We start from the raw sequence: 20528 nt of genomic DNA, 5'->3' as shown, positions 1-20528 counted from the left end.
TAACCCTTCGGCCATATAAAACGGCAATGATTACAAAGTGGAGGGCTTCAGTTTCAACCTAACAGTGCAAGTGTTCGGTGGCAGTGCTGAGTGGAAAACCAGTGACGGTTTTGCAACACCAAAAGGTCCGCGATGACCTTCGAGGATTTCTGTGGTGGTCCCTTCTGGGACGAAGACTTCGTGTGGGATGTAGACAATCCGAATTTCACGTTCTGCTTCCAACGTGTCATCCTACAATGGGTGCCCTGTTTGATGTTGTTCGTATTCTCGATCTACGACATCTTTAAAATCACCGAAAGTCGCTATCGAGACATCCCATGGAACTGGTACAACTTGTCGAAGATTCTCGTGATTTTTCTGCTCATGTGCATGTCCTGGATCGATCTGGGAATGGTGGTGGGCTATCAGGACGAGCAGGGACTGTATGATGTACAGATCTTGACCGCGGTGTTCAACGCGTTGGCTTATGTGAGTGCTTTCAAAGCCGTATTGGAACGTGTGGGTGTTCTGTGATCGTGTTAAATTATTAGTCTACCATTGGTTTTCCCATTCTTAGATCGACTTGATCGTGCTGTTGTTCTTCATGCGAAAGTACGGCATTCGCACGTCGGGCACCATGTTCATGTTCTGGTTCCTGCGAATGTTCTTCGGTATTATTCAGCTCCGCACGGAGGTGATGGAGAACGACAAGCGACCGAATCCGATCGGATCCGGCGACACAGTTGACTTCTGGGAGTACCAATACGTCAGTTACATCATCCAGTACGCCTTCATCTGTCTGATGCTGGTGCTGGAACTCTTCCCTGATAAGGCGCCCACGTTCAGCTACTACCCCGAATCAAAGAAACCCAACCCCGAGCTAAATTCTAGCTTTTTCTCCAAGCTACTCTTCTTGTACTTCGACTCTTACGCCTGGAAAGGCTTTCGCAAGCCGCTCACCATGGACGACATGTATGACATCAACCCGCAAGACGCAGCTAAAGAATTGGTACCACCTTTCGATAAATTCTGGAATAAGAGTGTCGTCTCGGGACGCCAAAAACAAATAGCTGCCGATAAAAAAGCAGGAAAAACAAACATCGAGTATAAGCCGCACTCCGAAACGAACGGATCATCGTTGTATGCAATGGTTCGAGCGTATGGTGCGCCATTTTGGTTCGCTGGAATGCTACAATTGGCGATATCCGGGCTTCAATTCGCCTCTCCTTATCTTATGCAGTACGTCGTGCTTCGTCATTCTCTTTCGATAACGTGACGTCAATCTAATCGATTGTGTTTTTGTACTATTTTTTGCAGAGAAATGATGGCTGTTATAGCCCTGGATGGTCCGGTGTGGAAGGGTTTGTTGTTGACGTTTGCTCTATTCCTGGCATCACTGTTGTTGGCCTTATTGAACGGACAGTACTACTATAACACGTTCCTGAGTGGATTCCGCATTCGTACCGGTCTGGTGAGCGCAATCTATCGAAAAGCGCTTCGAATTTCTAGCGCAGCCAAAAAGGACACAACTGTCGGTGAAATTGTCAATCTGATGGCTGTGGATGCTCAACGATTCTTTGAGCTTACATCATATATGCATATCCTATGGTCAGGCGTGTTGATTATTGCTCTCTGCGTGTATCTACTCTACGACATCCTTGGAGCAGCCGTGTTTGCTGGTTTAGGAGTGATGATTTTGATCACTCCAGTATCTGGTGTTATTGCGACAAAGATGCGTGATGCTCAAGTTGCTCAAATGAAGATCAAGGATGATCGCGTGAAGAAAATGAACGAGATTCTCGGAGGTATCAAAGTGCTAAAGCTTTACGCTTGGGAGCCAAGCTTCCAGGATAACATTCTGACAGTTCGAAAAGAAGAGATCAGTATTCTGAAAGCCATGGCCTACTATGGTGCTGGAATCTATTTCACATTTACCATCGCTCCGTTCCTTGTCACGCTCGTGTCGTTTGCCGTGTACGTGCTGGTAGATGAAGAAAATATTCTCGACCCTCAAACGGCCTTTGTATCGCTGGCATTGTTCAATATTTTACGTTTCCCTCTGGGAATGCTACCTATGATGGTGACGTTCTCAATGCAAGCTTGGGTATCCGTGAAACGTATCGACAAGTTTCTCAACAGTGCCGAGCTCGATCCCAGTAATGTGACAAACAACAAAAGTGATGATGCACTCACCATCAAAGATGGCACGTTTTCTTGGGGTGATGAAACGCCCACGCTGAAGAACATTAACCTGTCCTTGCGTAAAGGACAACTATCTGCGATCGTTGGTACCGTCGGCACGGGAAAGAGCTCTCTTATTTCGGCCTTATTGGGTGAAATGGAGAAGGTCAATGGCCTTGTCAATACGGACGGTACAATCGCGTATGTTCCTCAGCAGGCATGGATTCAGAATGCCACGCTCCGAGACAATATCCTCTTCGGTAAGCCGTTCGACCAGAAGAAGTACGACAACGTGATCGAGTGTTGTGCCCTCAAGCCCGACTTAGAGATGCTTCCCGGTGGTGATACAACGGAAATAGGAGAGAAGGGCATCAATCTTTCCGGAGGACAGAAGCAACGTGTCGCCCTAGCCCGTGCTGTGTACGCTGATGCTGAGATTTATCTATTTGACGATCCGCTAAGCGCTGTAGACGCCCACGTCGGCAAGCACATTTTTGAGAAGGTGATCGGACCAACGGGAATGCTGGTTGGAAAATCTCGTCTGTTGGTGACGCACGGTATATCCTTCCTACCATTCGTGGAAAACATTTTCGTCATCAAGGACGGAGAGATATCAGAAAGTGGATCTTATCAGTATGTTTCTACTAATATTCCTATGCCACCATATAATCGAAATTGAGTCTTTTAATCGGTTTTCCTTTCCCTTAGACAACTTCTGGACCAGAAAGGAGCATTTGCGGAATTCCTGACTCAACACATTCAAGAACTGGATGAAGACGATGAGGAAGGTTAGTTGATAACGCCATGATCGTAAAAGAATGTAGTTTAATCGGCGCTCTTCTTCTACAGAACTTATACAAACGTTTAACCTTACTGTCTCCTCACCAGAAATGAAACTAATTCAGGAATCGCTGAAGGATGAGAAGTCTCAAAGGATCGTCGAACGCACTATGTCAGTTAGATCAAGCCGGTCGAATGGTAGCAACGGCAGCCAGCGCAAGAAACGGATCAGCCGCCAGGAATCTCGAGCAAGCGCGAAAAAAGAGGATCCTATCATACAGAGCCTGGACAAAGCGACTCTGATCGAAAAGGAAGAATCGGCTACCGGAGCCGTTACGTGGGCAGTCTACAAGAAGTACGTCACAGCTATCGGATTTCAGTTTGGATTTTGGTCTGTTGTGTTCAGTGCGATCAACCAAGGCAGCGGTATCTACTCCAGCATGTGGCTCACCGATTGGTCCGAGGATCCGGAAGCGATCACTGATACTTCGGTACGAGATATGTACCTCGGGGTGTACGGTGCGCTAGGAGGTGTGCAATCTATCGCGTTATTCATCGGATCTGTTCTGTTGGCGCTGGGTTGCCTCAAAGCGGCCGAGGAATCGCATAATAAGTTACTGGAGAGTTCCATGCACATGCCAATGTCCTTTTTCGACACGACTCCCCTCGGACGTATTATCAATCGATTCTCGAAAGATGTGGACGTAGTGGACAACATTCTTCCGGCTACCATTCGTGCATGGTTATTGATGCTGTTCAGCGTAATCGGAGTGTTCGTTGTGATCGGAATATCGACTCCGATTTTCCTCGCTGTGATTCCACCATTAATGATTATCTACTACTTTGTTCAACGTTTCTACATTGAGACTTCGCGTCAGTTGAAACGCTTGGAATCCGTCACTCGCAGTCCGATCTATTCACACTTTGGAGAGAGTATTGGTGGACAATCAACAATTCGAGCATACGGGCAACAGGAACGATTTATCACTGAGTCAGAATATCGTGTGGATTATAACCAGCTCGTGACCTACCCAACGATTCTGGCTAACCGTTGGTTGGGCGTTCGACTAGAAATGATTGGCAGCTTAGTGATCTTGTTCGCGGCTCTATTTGCAATCCTAGCTCGTGACGATATTGGACAAGCAACGGTTGGACTGTCCATCAGCTATGCCCTGCAGATATCAAATGTGTTAAGTTTCCTCGTGAGAATGACTGCGGAAGTAGAGACAAACATCGTCGCCATCGAACGATTGGAAGAATACACCGTGCTTCCACGAGAGGCCGACTGGCAGAAGGGAACAGTCGATAAGGCATGGCCAGCAGAAGGAAAGGTCGAGTTCAAGGATTACCAAATCCGATACCGTGATGGCTTGGATCTCGTCATTCGAGGCATTTCGCTTAGCGTCCGAGGAGGAGAAAAGATTGGTATCGTGGGACGTACCGGTGCCGGAAAGTCTAGTCTTACCATTGGCCTCTTCAGGTACGTACAGGAAAATTGAAAATTCTCTATGTCAGGACTCAGAAAAGCTCTGACCACATTTTTTGATTCTGTTTACAGAATCGTTGAGGCAGCAGGCGGTCAAATCATCATTGATGGGCTGGATGTCTCGAAAATGGGTCTTCACCAGCTGCGTAGTCGGTTAACCATCATCCCTCAAGATCCAGTCCTCTTCTCGGGTACTCTCCGAGCCAATGTGGATCCGTTCAAGAGCTACAGTGACGATCAGGTGTGGAAAGCTCTGGAGCTGTCACATTTGAAGACATTTGTGAAAGGGCTGACTGCAGGACTGGAGCACGAAATTGCCGAAAACGGCGAGAACCTCTCTGTGGGACAGCGACAGCTCGTCTGCTTAGCGAGAGCAATTCTTCGAAAGACCAAGGTGTTGATTCTGGATGAGGCAACGGCGGCGGTGGATCTGGAAACGGATGATTTGATTCAGGTAATTCGAAATGCGCGCGAAAGCAATTCCATCATTACTAATGGCTGCTATTTCGTTTCCGTTTGTAGAAAACAATCCGTACGGAGTTCGCCGACTGCACGATCCTCACGATCGCCCATCGATTGAACACCATCCTCGATTCCGATCGTGTGCTTGTGCTCGACAAAGGTCTGGTAGCTGAGTGCGATTCACCGCAGAACCTGTTGGCTAACCGGGATTCCATATTCTTCGGCATGGCGAAGAATGCAGGAATTGTTAGTTAACAACTGACACGTGCGTTAGTATGATGTGTTCAGATATTGTTAGTACTATTATTTTAACTCGTAAAGTTAAGCAATGCTCGTAAGATCCTAGTCAATAAATTCGTGCCAATCGTCTTGCTACGATATTGATCCATATCTCGTTGCTAAAATATTTCGTTGTTGTTATCTTTGCTAGCTTTTTATTGACTACAATCGTACAAGGGAGAAAATCGTTGGTTACCATCCACTTATTTCGTTTTGACTTGTTTTAATGGATTAGTCATAAAACGATAAGATTGTTGAACTCGTATCATAATGTTGAATTTATTCACCCTTGCAACTGAACGCCTGTGGAAGCAGTACTGTTGCAAATGGCTACAATCAGCGTAAAAAATCAGTTGCCACATTAAAAACGTTCAAGCAACGAGAAAATCAAGCGGTTAACACGCTAACGTTTGTAGGAAGGTACAGGTTATTGTATAGTTTCGTATGTATGTGCTAACACTTCGTTTATTTACAGCCCTCAAATAGTATAAATTGTGTGCCAAAATGTTGGACTAGCTTACCATCGTCAATATCTAATAATATTTTAACTAATCAGTAATTGTTCGTTCGCTTATCATCTGTAAGCATGTCTAGGGCAATACAATACGATGCCTGATGAACGTGCCTGATTTAGCAACTAATAAATGAGATTATGCGGGCCTACGTCTCTTATCGCTGGGTAATTTTTGACGATGCTTGCGAGATTGCGCACAAGTTTGCGTGCAAGTTATGTTGAACTATTACTTATGATGAGGTGTAGATGTCGCCAAGCAGAACCATAAACGTTAGATAAAAAAATATAAGACAACGTACAACATAACAACATAAAGTCAGCATAAGCCAAAGGTAACGATGCATCATACTTTTATTAGCCAATTAAAGAAGATATTGGAATATAACATGACAATACTTTTCAAATATAACTTTTTTAAGTTTTATGCTGCCAATTTTTATTATTTATATTTTATATTAGAGCAGAGAAGATTGTTTTATGAAAACAAAAATCAATGTAATTTATTGGGTTATGCATGACCGACAAAACTTATGTTTCGTTCACTTCTTATACAGTTTGTTCCGAGCTAGGTGGATTTGAAATCGCTATTCGAGCTTAAGGGGCTTCATCACTGTTGAGATTTGATGAGGCGACCTTAGACTAGACTATAGCCAGTCTCGCTCGTAAAGTGTGTTGCAAGCTACCTTGAGAAAAAAGTGTGTGTGTGTGAAGTTTCCTTGAATAGTATTTTTTTTAACTTTAGACAAATGATATTGAAATACGAAATCCATCCTTAATAATGCATGTTAAAAAAATTCTTAAATAACATAATGCATAAAATAGTAAAGTATACTGTATAGGGCGAAATCATGTAAATGTTTTTTCGAGAAGCATGCAGTGCTTTTGGCGCATACTCAGATTCATGACGATTATCAATGTATTACAGCAAAACGTCTCGCCTTCGGTCTCACCCAGTGTATAGGCAGCTTCACTGCTCGAAAGCGCACCCCCGAGAGGGTGCGTAGTCGCACCGGTCGAACATGCCACTACTACTTTCGAATGTACCGCGGAATCTAGTGGATCTCGTTTGTATCGCGGTGGTTTTTCCGTTTTCGTTTCATTTCGTGCGCGCCAACCGCAAGCAAAAACAAACCAACCGGGGAGCCGTACGTTTCGTTACGCTGGCGCGCAGTTCGGGGCACATATTGTTCTGCTGATTTAGTTCCGATACCGAAGCGTAAGCTCGCAGCACACAACCGAGGTATGTGCACGCGGTAACCACCAAAACGGATGTGTGATAAAGTTCGCTTCATCGGGGTTCGGAACAGAGTGGTTTTCCACATTCCAGCCGCTAGTAACACGTCGCCGTAACGCCGGCTCGTGACGTAGGCCGTTAAGTTTTTGTCAATTTTCCTCTCCGCGGAACCGCACTTCACTGACCGGCGACGTGCTCAAGTGGAAACGCCAGAGACAGTCGGGACGCCGTATCCAGCGCAAGGATATGGTGCCGATAATTGCCCTGGCCGGCATCGGCGTTCGCGTCGGTCGATGGGCGAAGAATTAAGCTTCAACTTGCCTGCCTAAAAATGTAGCACCGCGATGTGCCGTACCTGAGTGTAAGTGTGTGCCTACGAGTGAGAGTGCGTGCGTGCATGCGTGTGGATGAGTGTATGTGTGGGCACCGTACGTGTGCGTCGAGCATGACAGCAGCGGAGAGTGTATTTTTGAAAGCATTTATCATGCCACCGCCGGAAACACGTGCTCCCAGCGACTGGATGCGTGCCGCGTGGATCACCGTTTAAAGCGCCCCAATTCAAACCACCCCACGTGCCTTTCGGAAGAAGGCGCAATTTCCACGGTGTCCTTGTTTTCCCGCTGCGCAGAAACGGGAGCGCACCGGGAGCGTAGCGAGAGCGTCCACGAAAGCGAGCATGCTGGCGTGGCGGTGAGCGTGTGTGGGTGCTTTGTTTTCACTTTCCACGCAGCGCGCGGCCGTTCGCCGTCGTTTTCCCGTGCGTGCGTGTCACTCCTGTGGCGGCAACAACCGAGTTCGCGAGCCCGTTTGTTTGTGTCGTGACCGAGAACCCTTAACCGCTTCGCCAGATCGCGACGCGTCCGTCGGGAGGGCTTCTCGAGGCGGTTTCACAGTGATAGCAGGGCAGCAGACGACACCGTAGTGCAAAAAGAAAAAAATATAAAAGAAAAGCTAAAGAAAAACAATCTTGGCCAGGGCCAAGCCTCAACGATAACAGCAGCCGACACACGGGGTAAGGAAAGCTTAATTTTAAACGCGGAACTCGACCGAGGGCGCGCGCGGATTTGTGTCCCTTCCCAAAACCACCCGGTCAGTGCGTACACGTGTGTGTGTGGGGGTGTACTTGTGTCGTGGGTTGTCCCGCCGTTCGGGCAAGTGCAGCGATAAGTGATAAATCGGCCGCCTGCCGAGTCTGCCGGGGTGTTGGTGGGCAGGTCGCGCGATAACATATGGTAGCGAAAAACGCACCCCCTCGACCCGTGGGTGGGGTGGTTTCGGGCTGTGAATGCGAAGGGTGGTTGAGGATGCGGCTGGAGCGGGTGTGATAATTTGTGTGCACCTTGCGAGGGGTTTCGAAAATGAGGAAACAAGAGAGAACGGGAGAGTGCAAAGCCGTACGCAAAACAAATGTGGCCGAAAGGAACGCAAAAAGAACGCACCACGAGTGGCACACGATAACCTGCTGCTGCTGCTTCTGCGGCCTTTCGCGGGTAGCATTGATCGATTTCGATACTAGCGATTAGAACTACCGTGGAACGCGTGTGAACGAAATCACAAACTAGAATTACTTGCGTAACGTGCCAACATACCGACACACACACACAAACGTACGGCGAAGGGCGGAAAAGGCCGGTAGGAATTTGAAACGCCGACAACATTGTGTTGCATGCGTTCGACCCACCACGCGAGTGAGAGAGACAGGGACAGAGCGTAGGGAAAAATAGGTCCAACAACAAAAAATGTACGCAAAAGAAGCCTACACGCTGGCGGTAGCTTCAAGCGACTCAGCAGTAAATAGCAAAAGTTGCCACGATTATCCTCGTCTCCGGGGTTGGGTGGATGGGTGGGAGATGAGGGGGAAGCCCGTGCATGACCACGGTCGAAGGGGTGGCGTTCCGTGCGTCGCCGTGGTGGTGTGTGCTAATTTCGTGCCCGTGCATTAGATGCACCCGAGGCGATCCCGCGTGCGTCAGGTGCGATGGCGCGGTGCAGGCGGCTATTGATGATCACGCCGCTAAAGGGAGAGGGGTTGGGTGGCGTGGAAGCCCGTTCGGAAGTGGGACACAATGGGAAAGGAGGAGCGGTAAGGGGGTAGCTACCGGCGATGCTACTTTGAATGCACTCCGTCGCAGGTGCATGTGCATGTGCAAGCTGCCGAAGCGCGTCGATAATCGAAAGCCCGACTCGGCTGGCAGAGAGGTAGAGACAGAGTGACAGAGCGAGAGAAAGATAGAGAAACTATAGAAGGCGTGAAAGAGACAGGAGACAGAGTGCACGAGTCGGCAATGCCGTAAATGCGCCACCGTTCCGATCCGTTAAAGTTTATGTTTGTTTGTTTTTTTTTTGTTTTATGTTTAAAAAAAACCAGCCCACCGGAAGAGTGTACATCAGCGGGAGAAGTGTCAAACCGTTTGACGGAAGCGCAGCATAAGCCGGTTGTTGGCCAAATTCGAATCGCAGTAGGCCACTACTAGGAAGGTGCGTATACTTTAGAATGGGACCTGAAGAAGGAATGCAAATGAGAAGTAATCATAAGGCGATGAACATGCGTTGCATTAACCCCACTGTTTATTGTAACCATCTCTTAATACGGGCGTGTGGCCATGCTCGACGAGGTATTTAATGAGCAGGGTGTTTTAAAATTCATTACAAATCTCAAACCCGGCCATACAGCGCTCATGATGTTCCGCTCCACGTCAGCTCGCTGAGAGGCATCTTGTTGCAGGCGTTTGGCCTGAGAGTGGGACCCTTTGTCGCACCCGCCGGTTCAGATAGGCCATTATCATCAATTGCGTCCCTACGGAACCTTGTGCCTTTCGTGATGCCAACAGCCCGTCCCATTGTGGCGGGTATTAACAGAACTCGAACGCTCAGCCCTGCCAAAAGCGACCGGCGCGATTGATAGAGACGCCAAACGCAATGTCAGCTGAAGGTAAAGACAATTGCAGATGGAGGACGAGCGGGTTCCGAAGTGGCCCTTTGCTGTTGGGAAATGGGTGGAAGAATGGGAGACAATTTTGCTCCCAAAAACCGAGCAACAGGCTATTTGTTGAGATGATTTAATGTGTTTATGCTGTCGCTCGGCGTAGCCCAATTTTTAAACGAGCCGCGAAACGAACCCGAATCAATGAACGTGGGTTCGTTTTTCTTTGGTAGTTTTGGATAGTTCAGCACAGATGCTAAATAGCACATGAAACTCATGAGCAGAGCATCGTGAACATGAAAATAGAACGTTCGTAGCATCTCCACGGAAAGAAGCTGATCGCCTAGGGAGAGAGAGTCAACTATCCATAAAGCAATTATGAATCTCGGAAACAGTCAGCACGAGGCATTCACATCCAGCCGTGGCTCCTCAAACACACATGCATAAATACGGCTCACCACCCAACCCCACTCAAACTACCCCCTTTTACCACAGATCATCAGGGGCTTTTTTTTTGTTTGCTTCTATGCGCCATGTGACCGAGAGACGATCGTCGCATAAAACACACAAATAAATAGCTGCAACATGGCAATTGTCGTTATTTACCACTCTCGCCGACGCCACCACCCACGTGCCCCGGGGGGCGCCTCCATCGAGGTCGGCCCTTGCGATGGTGTGTGCGTGTGTACACAAGTCTTCAATTAATGCTACCGTGTACGTCACAGCATGCAAACATGCAACAACGCTCGGTTGCTTCTCACCGCGTTACTTAATGCTTCATCGTCATGACATTGAAACGAGGCGGCAACCCGGCGGGCTGGCCGAGAAAAGTGCGCCGAATGGTGCTGGAAAGGCCGCTGCTGTAAGCTTTTCCCTTTTCACCGCTGGCCAAGATCTGGACCGGTCCCGTTTCGCGTCGAAAGTCGAATGTGAAAAAGCTCACGTCCTCTCGGGAGCCAGTGGGCTGAGAGAAGCACAAACGGTGCGATGGACATTTCTTCTGAAAAGCGTGCTGTACTAAGTCGGCACGGAATCACGGTGCTTCAATTCCGAAGGAAATCGTGTCCCTTCGGAGTGAAGCGCAAGGCTCCAAGAATGCACGTCATTTCGAATCGGGTCGAGTCGTACTTGACCTCCCTCGCTATGCTCGCAGCACGAGAGCATTAAATCGTTGCTTAACGAAGTGATTAATCAATTAACACCGGTCTGCTTTGTGCCAGCGAGGGGCGGTTTATGTTGTTTTGATTGTTTTGTTCTGTGCGTGCGTGCGTGTGATTTTTGCTTCTTCTTCTTCTTCTCCCGCTTGGCGCGAAACGTGGTGCAAAAAAAAAAAAGAAAATAAACAGCAATGTGTCTTGAAGAAGTTCCCGCGTGCCGAGCCGCGAAGGCAGCGCTTGATGGGCAATCGACGGATCCGCTCGATTGACCGCTCACGTGCCGTAGCGGTGCTAAAATCTTTACGGCATTCATTGCGCGGCCCGGCCGCAAGACGGCGTGATGATCAGCAACAAATTGTTCGGTAGCTGGCCCTATCGTGCCTGGAAATCTGTATTATTGCTTGTTTCCCCGCAATTCATGAGCAGCTTGCAGTGCGACCTTTCGCGTTGAGGGCAGGCGCGTTTTTTGCTTCGCTTGATGCATCGTGACCAATGGGAGAACCCAATCGACATGACATGGTATTGTTATATTTTATGATCATCTCCCGTGGTGGATTGGTGGGTCTGCAAATGTGCCTGATTCTTCCGATTCAGCCCTTCCGATGGTTTTCCCGATGTGGAAGCGACCTGGATTGCGAAGAAATGCATTGGCAAGGTCCTCCAGCTGAGCCCTGGTGACACCAATGCACCATAGTTGGGTTGCGGATCGATTCGATCGAGTTTGGGTTGGTTCATTAGGGTTCCGCACCTTGAAGCCACGCGCTTGGGCAAGCCCGGTTCGACTGAAAACGATGTTCATTCGTCACCCAGCACGTCGTGTGGGCACTTTTTTTTTCGCTTCTCCCTTTGCCACGGCCGTATCATCGTCCGCGTGCCAAGCGGTTGTTGAGCAGGTTGCGAGCTGATTAATTGCCCCGACCGGTCCCGGCACCAACAGGTATGGAAGCGGCTTATGGTTAATTACAACATCTTAGCCGCGACGCGTTTAGCTTTTTTTTTTGCCTCTGCCTGTAGCTGTAGGTTTTGTACCTTATTTTCACGTTTATTCAAGCGTGTTCGCAGCCCTCTTTGGTGAGTCTATGGTTGTCCAAATTATGCATGATTTATTATCAGAAGCTACTGTAGTGTGTCTACTACAGTATATGCTGATATTTTAGCCTACAGTCGCGTGCTTGACTCGCATCCAATAAGGAATAAGTAGAACCCTTGCTGTCGTCTAGCCGGCCATGGAGTACGATCGGTACAACCACCGTACCTGTATTAACTGTTTACCTATGCAAATGATCTGTGCAAATCCCTACTTGTGTAACGTCCGAAGCCAAAGTGGACAACAGTGATTGAGAAGCATCTTCTTCTAAGTGGATTTCAAGAAGGAAAAATAGCCCAAGTGCTCTGGGAGTTGTTTTTTCAGCAAGTTTAAATAGCAGAGCTAGGTTGCAAAAACCCAAGCAAGAATCATACACCTAGATGCTCTTGATCAGTTATATTTGTTTATATTTTGTGAACAAGTTTCTTCTGTTTTACCACCTTATCATTAGCTCTGCCATTTTGTATGTGCACAACGATTAACCGGTTGCAGATTTGCTGTAGCGCTTATCAATAGGTATTGTGTCCATTGATTTATCTCTTCAACTTATGCCACTTGGGTCGTGGACACAGCTTAGCTCGCCCTTATCCCTTTATCAATAACGCCTCCGAGTGTCGGGAAACTGATGATGTTGTTGAATCAATAGGTTGCTTATCATAGGGCTCTTTAAAAGCAAACTTCGTGCGGCTTCTTGATGAAATTCGATGCGTAGAACTTTGCTACATCGAGCAGAGGAGGGAGTGTTTTATCTACAATTTACTGGGTCTCGGATGGGGCTAATGTATCCTGTCAATGGAATTGTCGTCTCGTTGTACCAAGCCGCTGTAAAAGCGGATATGACTACAGCCAAAGCTACCTAAGGTTCCGTCTGATTGGTAAGAGAAAACACGACTATTCACCATTTCGGCCCACCAGTAATGCCGCTGTCACAGGAAAAAGTAACCCCCGGGAGGGTGGAAAACCCGTACCGATGGAAAGTGAAAATAAATCCGCTCCACGAGCCCTTCTGCAGGCAAGCATCAAACGTCGTAGTAGGCGCAAAGTAATCGAAGACACCACCACCGCAGCCAAAGTCATAATCTAGTTACCCGCGCGCACACTTTTCCGGGCGAAGGCCACACCACATTTTCCATTTCGTTGCGTTTTGGGATTTGGTGTCACATTTTACTTGCCCCTCCATTTTCCTCCATCTATCAAGCTATCTGCGGGTCCCAGAGGTGTGGTTTTTCATGCGAAGCCGTCAGTTAGACGGCCACTTTCGCCGTTTTTCCGAGCTCGGTATCGATATCACCTCACCCGGGAGGTAAATAGAATTTATTGCGGCAACCCAATCGGGCATGCGCCCGCGTTGCGAAAGCATTCCCTTTTTTTGTCCCCTCGATGGGTCGAGGTCTAGGGACCTGAGGGGGTAGTCACCGTAACCTCAAAACTCGCGCTCGATCAACCGCAAACCCGCATTCGTACGATCGCGAGTGGTAGTCTGTTTATTTTCCTCCTTTTCGCTTTGTTTTGCCCTCGGAGGTCGGTTTCCCCCAGCTGGAAAGTTCTCATTCCGCCCTCCAGCGGATAAGTCGCGCCCAGTCAAGGGTAACGGCACCCAACGGTGCACATTTACATGGGTTTTTGCACCGCCAAGCGTAACTCCAGAACAGCGAGGGTGACATCTTTCAACGATGCGCTTGGAATTGTATCACCACACAAAAAAATGCCACCAGAAGAAGATCGTCTGCCTCACAGACGGGGCTAGGCGTGTGTGTCTGTGTGTTTCTACGTCCATGGGCCCGACCCACTGAAGGTTCTAATGGTGCTACAGTGTTTCGTCACGATCGTGGCCCCTGATCCTCCCCAAACACCTTGCCCATTGCCGCCGCTGGGTATGGTTTAAGCTTTCTTGGTTCTAGGTTTCGCTTCATTCCATCGACGTTGTTTTCCCTCTGCCAGTTCAACCTTTTAATGAATTCAACCACCGGGAGGCCAACCTGTGGCCACCTGGGAACCTGGCCCGGCACGTGTGTATGAGTGGAAAACGCTTCGGGGTGGTGCACCACCACTACCGCCCCGAATTTGCACGTTTCATTAGGCCACGGCGATCGCGGGCAGCGAGACCGTTCCGCAATGTTCCGGTTTAGGTTATGAGTGTGTTTGCTAGCGTGAGTTTTTCTTCCTTCGTTGCTTCGTTGGTTCTTTGAGCACGGAAAAAAAACACAACGACCTATTGCGTTTTCATTTTCACTCCTCGTTCCGCCATTTTTCAGTCCGATACGGTGGACGGAACGAAGTAAGCTTTTTCGAATTTGCTCTGGGGCACCGACTCTGGGGACGGTTTTGTTTCTATTTAAACTGCCTGTGTGTGACGTTTTTTTTCTGTTGTTTTCCAGCTGCTTTCACCTCCGGTGGCGGCTCTCGCGCGAGAGGGAAATGAAAAATTCACTCTCGTCAACGCGCCACGGACGTCGCGCCATTTTGCGCCACGTTAGCCGCTCGCGATGGCGGCCCTTTCGGTTGTCTCACTCTTACTTTCCACGTCGTGCCGGGAATGGCATGGTGCTGTGTTTGTGCTTCTGTGTCACCGTGCCCATTGGGGATTGCCTGCTAGCCGCTTTCCGGATGCAAATTGGTTAATTCGTTCGGAACGAGCTCATTTGAATAGCGTGGCCCGGCGTCGCGTCGGCCTGGAAACTTGCGTGGAAATTCGGTCCAGCTTTCCCCTTCAATCGCGTGGCGTAACATATTAATTGCCGAATGGTGCCGGTGGCACATTCAGCGCTAAGTAAATGTCCACTCTGTAATATCAAATTCATTATGCTTGCGCCTTCCGACGAAACCGTCATTTCCATTCGATCAATTCGTACTTGCTGTACTTGATGGAGTTTTCTTTTTATTGTTGTTCGCTCGCAAACAGACGCATTTTATGGCACACGTCACCCACACCCCCGGAGGCAATCGGTCAGCAACGGTTTTGCCGACCTGTTGCTTCAGCCCTGCCAAGCTGATAGCGCGTGCAACGTGATAAAGCCGGACACCCGCCGCGGTTATAGCTGCTTCGCAAGCGATACGCTCTACTTGCGGCGATAATGTTTATCCCAAATCGAGAAAGAAACACATTCCACGGGACACTTTTGCCCGCTGGGAGCCCTTGGAAGCCCCCCCGGCAGTGGTTCGGCATGTGGTTGAAGGGAAAATTATACAAATTCCAACAGCCCGTGGCTTAGGGGGTTGTGAGCATGTGAACGAGGGAAAACCCTCGGATGGCATTCAACCGCAACAAGGGCATCATTTTTTAATCGTACCTCCAAAAGCTGCCGGAGGTTTTCGAGCTCGGGGCGGAAAATAAGCGCAATTTGTTCATCAAATGTGGTAAGGTGTTTTGGAGTGAAGGCGTGAAATATTGAACGAAAACCTCTACGGAGAGGAATATAAGGAATGGAAAAATAACAGAGATGAATCCAAACCCCCCGGGCACGATACGTTTTTGGGCCTAATTAATTTGACATCGTTTGTGTCCATGGTAACGCTTCTGTGGTTTTGCGTGTTATGCAATTTTCCAAGTAGCATGCTGAGCTTTCATTCGATAACACCTTCATTACCGGTTTGTATGGCTTTTCATACGGTTCCGTTATTGGAACCGCAGCAAAGGAGACATTGCACCATCGTCATATGTATGTAGATGTTTATTAAGTGGCTATTCTCGACCATTCCTCGAGTTGAACGTGCTTCCAGCTGATGGACGAACTTCCGGGGATATACCATCAGATAAGTTCAATTACATCCTCTTCAGTACTCGCCTCTATCTCTTGAGGCAGCAGATCTAATCAAAAGGCTGCTCTTGACGCCAAACAAAAGTCATCCTAAAATGTCGTAACCCTTCTAGGCGTGGAATGGTGCGCGAGCCAACGCTCTGTGAGTGGCTGAACCAGCACTCTGGGTGTGTTTGCCTCCGTAATGATTGTATAACCACCTTGAGGGACATTCTTCGGATCCTCATACAGCTATATTTATTCGATGGACTTTGTTCTACGTGTTCTATGTTGGAACAAGTGTTTCCTGTACGACGCTTTACGAGATGAAGAGGAATATTAAAGCAAATAGAAGATTTCGAAACTTCAATCCGCGGCTTGTGCGGATTGTTCAAACCTCTGCTGACACTCACAAACGCATACCAGTCTTTGCTCGCGATACGGCAAACAAACGGCTGAGATATTTATGCCTTAGAGATACCTCACAAAGGCTTCCAATATATGTTCCTGTACATTGTGAGCTTATTTATCGACATTTTCTCGTTTTTCTTACGAACGAATGAATTAACCAATACGAGATATATCCGAGGTCGCCCATTGGAATATGGATATTTTCCGGAACAACAAATGAAGCATTTGGTAACAATTTAATAATTTATTACATAGTACGCTTTGGTTTTATTTAAATTGAATTTCAACCATAGTATCGAGAAGTAATCTGGGGAAATAGTTGTATACCCATCATCATCATTATCATTTGCAGTTCTTTTATGGCACATGAAATGGCGTGGATCAATTTAAATCCACATTAAAATTAAAGTTATTCGCTAATAATGCGTTTTAAAGTGTTTTAAGTGGAAGGTTAATGACATATTTAGATGAAATGTACTTTTAATACGAAGAAATGTGATTTGGATTTACATATGATCGCTCAACAAAAATGCTCGCAGAGCCTTCAGGACGTAATGATCGACCACAACTACGCGTTATTATTTTAATAACTTCATTTCGAGCGAATAGATCAAATCGCGGTCTAGATCCGGTAGGCTTCCCTTGCCCGATGTTGCGTATCTCATCCTTATCAGAATGCATTGCGATGCGGCATCTCTTCGAAGCACTTTTCACCGTAACCGTACGCGTACCTTTAGAACCTACGACGTGTGCATTTGTGCGATATCATTGTCCTCGAAGGGCTTGCATTCAATACATCACCGATCGGATGTCTTCCCGATAATTAGGTTTTAATAGAGTAAGTGGTACATGCGACTAATGATGGAGCCATCCACCACGTAACCCTCTCGGGAAATTGACGATCGTTGTGGCGATCATTCATGCGGCACACAATTCATTTCGAACAGTTAGTCCGGTTGTTCTTACACTCTGCTGAAACAAGCGGTTTTCACGACGTATACATTTCTAAGTACATACGTGAGAAACTGTTAAGTCTGTCTATTTAGGTGTTTACGAAAATTAATTTGTATTTAATATATTTGTATTTTTAGTACTATGTACCGCATACTTTGTAGCTCTTGTAACGTTGCAGGGCCATCTGCTGTCCCAAAACGAGATGTCCAATGCGTGGTGGGCGATGAAGTATGTTTGTATAAAATAATGCCGGATCATTTTATTTTGTTTATTGGTCGGGTGGTTTTTTTTGCTACGTTGTGTTTTTGTCAGCTGTAATTATACCACTCTGTCCCCTGCTGTGTGGCGTTAGTGAAGAGCCTTGGCCTTAAGTTGCTTGTATGAAGCCCACAGCCGAGAGGATTGAGAAAAGAGAAGACGAAAGCAGCAAAAAATCACACACAACCTGCCAGCTCAAGGAGCAGCGGCTCAAGCGCACGGGCCAGCAATTCTCGGAATGCGAACGGATTACTGGGAGTCTGCGAGGAGGCCCTTTTTTGTGTCTGCCGTATGTATGGCATCTTAATGTACCCATTTGCGGCGATGCTTGCGAAGGCAGATACCGTTTTGCCGTTTTGACATCCTGTGTAAATCTTTTTGATGGTTTTTTAAAATGATACAAAAAAATGCACGGCTTTACACGCCCGCTGACCCAAAGGCTCAAGGGCAGGCTTGCCGTAATGGGGTCTGCCAATCTCACTGCTGGCAGAAATGCTCGCGCTCCGTTTATGTATGCATTCGCTTAGAGTTAGATCCATCCCGCGGAGCGTGCATCCCGTGGAGTGGAGATTTTTGTTAAATGTTTGTCTTCATTTAAGCCTTCCTTACGACTGTGACAGCAGGTTACGTGATCGCGCTCCTTCGCCCTCTACCAAGCGCAACCGCTTATGTGCAACGGAAGCGAGTGGTTTAATTTATGGACTACCTAATTTATTGCCAAAGATGAATCTCGTCGATTTCGTGCCGTGCGAAAACGGCACGCTTAATCAGGTGTTAAGAAGAAATTAATAAATTTGATTTTGCTCCCTGCAAACTCGCATGCACGATCGGGTAACATATAGCGCTGGTATGAAACCAGTCCAGTCTGCGTGCGTCGTCTGCTACAATGTTGCTGCAAGTGCCACGCGGATGCAGCATTCACATTATTTATGCTTCATTCCTGGAACGCACCGATCCTAATTTAGGGGCTCTTAATTTAAACGCATTGAAGCTACAATTTCGCATTAACCCGACCCACTGAGGGACATGGCCTTAGTCATCGCGCCGTTTCGACGAAAATAAACCATACCCATGGTGGATGAAACTGGGACATGGCACAGCGTCTAATCTCGTCCTGGGACGCTAGCGAGAATCGGGGCCGCGATAAAGCAAACCACCACAAACCGAGCCGGCTCTTCAAATGCTGTCCGGTGCACTTCTGTGTCCGGTGCTTGTTGTAGATTTTCCGCCTGCGACGCCGCGATAAGATAAAGGATTCCGGCCGCGAACCTGCTGCCATCCTGGTGTTGTTCTGCGTTTCTACTGCTGTCACCGTGCGTCGTTATTTGGCGGTGTCCACAAACGGAGTGTGGCAAGCTCGCACCATGCCCTGATAAGATACACATCGGACCTTAAATTTAGTTTTCAAGTTTAATGGCTTGAAGTGGGTCTAGGCTAGACGAGACGACCCTCTACATCGCCGGGGAAAGGGCCATTCGAAGTTTAACGAAAACAAAACTAGTTTCCCGTTTCCGATTCAAAGGCTTGTGTTTTTTTTGCGCACTCCCCACTTCGGTCATTATGTACATTTTCCTGCCACCAGTGTGTATCGGCGCATCCGATCGTAGATTTGACGACATGTTCAGTTGGGGAGGTTGGACAGCAACAGCAACAACAAAAAACAAACTACAATCGCGTTTTGACTGTGTCTCCTCACTCCGGAAGCGCGCACGTCGAATGGGTTTCGTGTGGCGATACAGTTTCCAATTTATTTCCCCGCTAGCGTGTCCAAATCCCGGCAACGGCACGTTAATTGCCGCCCGGTTGTGCCCACCCTTACCACAACCATCCGGTAATTGTGATTCGGATGCGCGCGATGGCACAGGTTGTCGCGAATGTTCGCCGGCACCGAATTCGTGGATCAACACGCAAAAGTGACGTGGCGCTATTAGATAATAAGCGGGTTAAATCTCGTGTACGAGCGCATGAATGGAGCGATGACGATCAAGCCAAACGGTGATGGCGGATGAGTTGCTGTTGCGCTTAGAATTCACCCCATGATGCGGAACGCAAAGCCAACGCAAGTACGACGCGATTGCGGCTCATTCTGATGAACTTGTCGTGCAATCTGCTGTCGTGTCGCTTACTCGAAGACAACCACAACAACATGGGCTCTTATCACTCCCACAGCCCACAGCAGGGAGCCTGAGGGCGGTACACATTGCCACCGCAGCGCGAATGGGCTCGCTACGTCCCAGGTGTACTAGATGCCGAAGGGACAGGCGACAAGTTTGCAGGTGAAAAACGCGGTCTCACACAAATGACCCGCGCACATCAAGCCCCAGGGCCGTTAGCTCGCGCGTCGGTGTGGATGTCGGTGGAATTGCGATATCTCTCGGTGGCTGGCCGTCAACCCAGCGTTGATAAACATGGCGCGAGTTTGGTGTGGTTGTGCACAACCCCCAAGCTACGAGATAGCGCCACTTGTTGCACACACGCTGTAGGCATCGCCTACTGTGACTCTCACGGACGGCCGGTCAGCAGTGGGCCAGCCAGAAGCGCCAGCAAGCCTAGCTCGCCTGCACCCTGCACGTGGTCAAATAAGAGCCTTGCCAAAGGCAGCGGGACAGTTCGGAAGCTTTCCGACGCGTGGAGATTCGCAAACAACGCTCGCTCCTATCGGAGAACGCACGCCGGAAGCGCTCGGAATCGAGCGAAAGTAATAAGATCAACGGGCAAGATATGGAGCTGATAGCAATTTATTTAATTGCGCCCGTGTTAGGTTGCGTTTTCAGCCAGCAGAAGTACGAAGAAAACGGTGAATGATGAACCCTGCAAGTGCAACCATCTTCGGGTTTGGTAGAAGGGATGCAGGCCCGAAAAGGGACTGTAAATTCAATTTAACAGTCACCCGTCGCTCGAATTAAGGAATATTCATTTGAAGAACGCACAATAACGACACAATCAATATCGCGACGAAGAGTAGATGTTTCACCCCAATTCCAATCGACCGTACGAAGCCTTCGTGTAAGCTGCCATCCTTCAACATTGCCAGCGCGATCTATTACAGTAGCGAGGGTTTAGAACGGTTTGCGTGGCTCGGGAAT

General features: G+C 48.1%; 2 protein-coding genes across 3 annotated transcripts in view; both read left to right on the top strand.

Annotated features, from left to right (window-relative positions):
• Positions 1-132: 132 nt before the first annotated feature.
• Positions 133-5271, top strand: LOC128726963 (multidrug resistance-associated protein 1-like). The gene is made up of 7 exons (XM_053820814.1): positions 133-468; positions 557-1218; positions 1297-2793; positions 2869-2948; positions 3010-4420; positions 4499-4880; positions 4949-5271. Exons 1-7 carry the CDS (start codon positions 133-135, stop codon positions 5141-5143), a joined length of 4563 nt encoding a protein of 1520 aa, XP_053676789.1. The 3' UTR covers positions 5144-5271.
• A 1558-nt stretch (positions 5272-6829) lies between these two features.
• LOC128727534 (uncharacterized) overlaps positions 6830-20528 on the top strand; it is a 31026-nt gene continuing 17327 nt past the window's right edge. Inside the window, exons 1-2 of one of the 2 annotated variants that reach the window (XM_053821454.1) lie at positions 6830-7927; positions 9284-9393. The gene's annotated coding sequence lies outside the window, so the exon portion shown is untranslated. The remainder of the gene's footprint in view (positions 7928-9283; positions 9394-20528) is intronic. The other variant, XM_053821455.1, reaches the window with a different exon arrangement.

This window comes from Anopheles nili, chromosome 3 (genome assembly GCF_943737925.1).
Source record: "Anopheles nili chromosome 3, idAnoNiliSN_F5_01, whole genome shotgun sequence".
NCBI classification, from domain to species: Eukaryota; Metazoa; Arthropoda; class Insecta; order Diptera; family Culicidae; genus Anopheles; species Anopheles nili.
The sequence above is the reverse complement of the archived record's forward strand: the minus strand, read 5'-3'. Positions and strand labels throughout refer to the sequence as shown.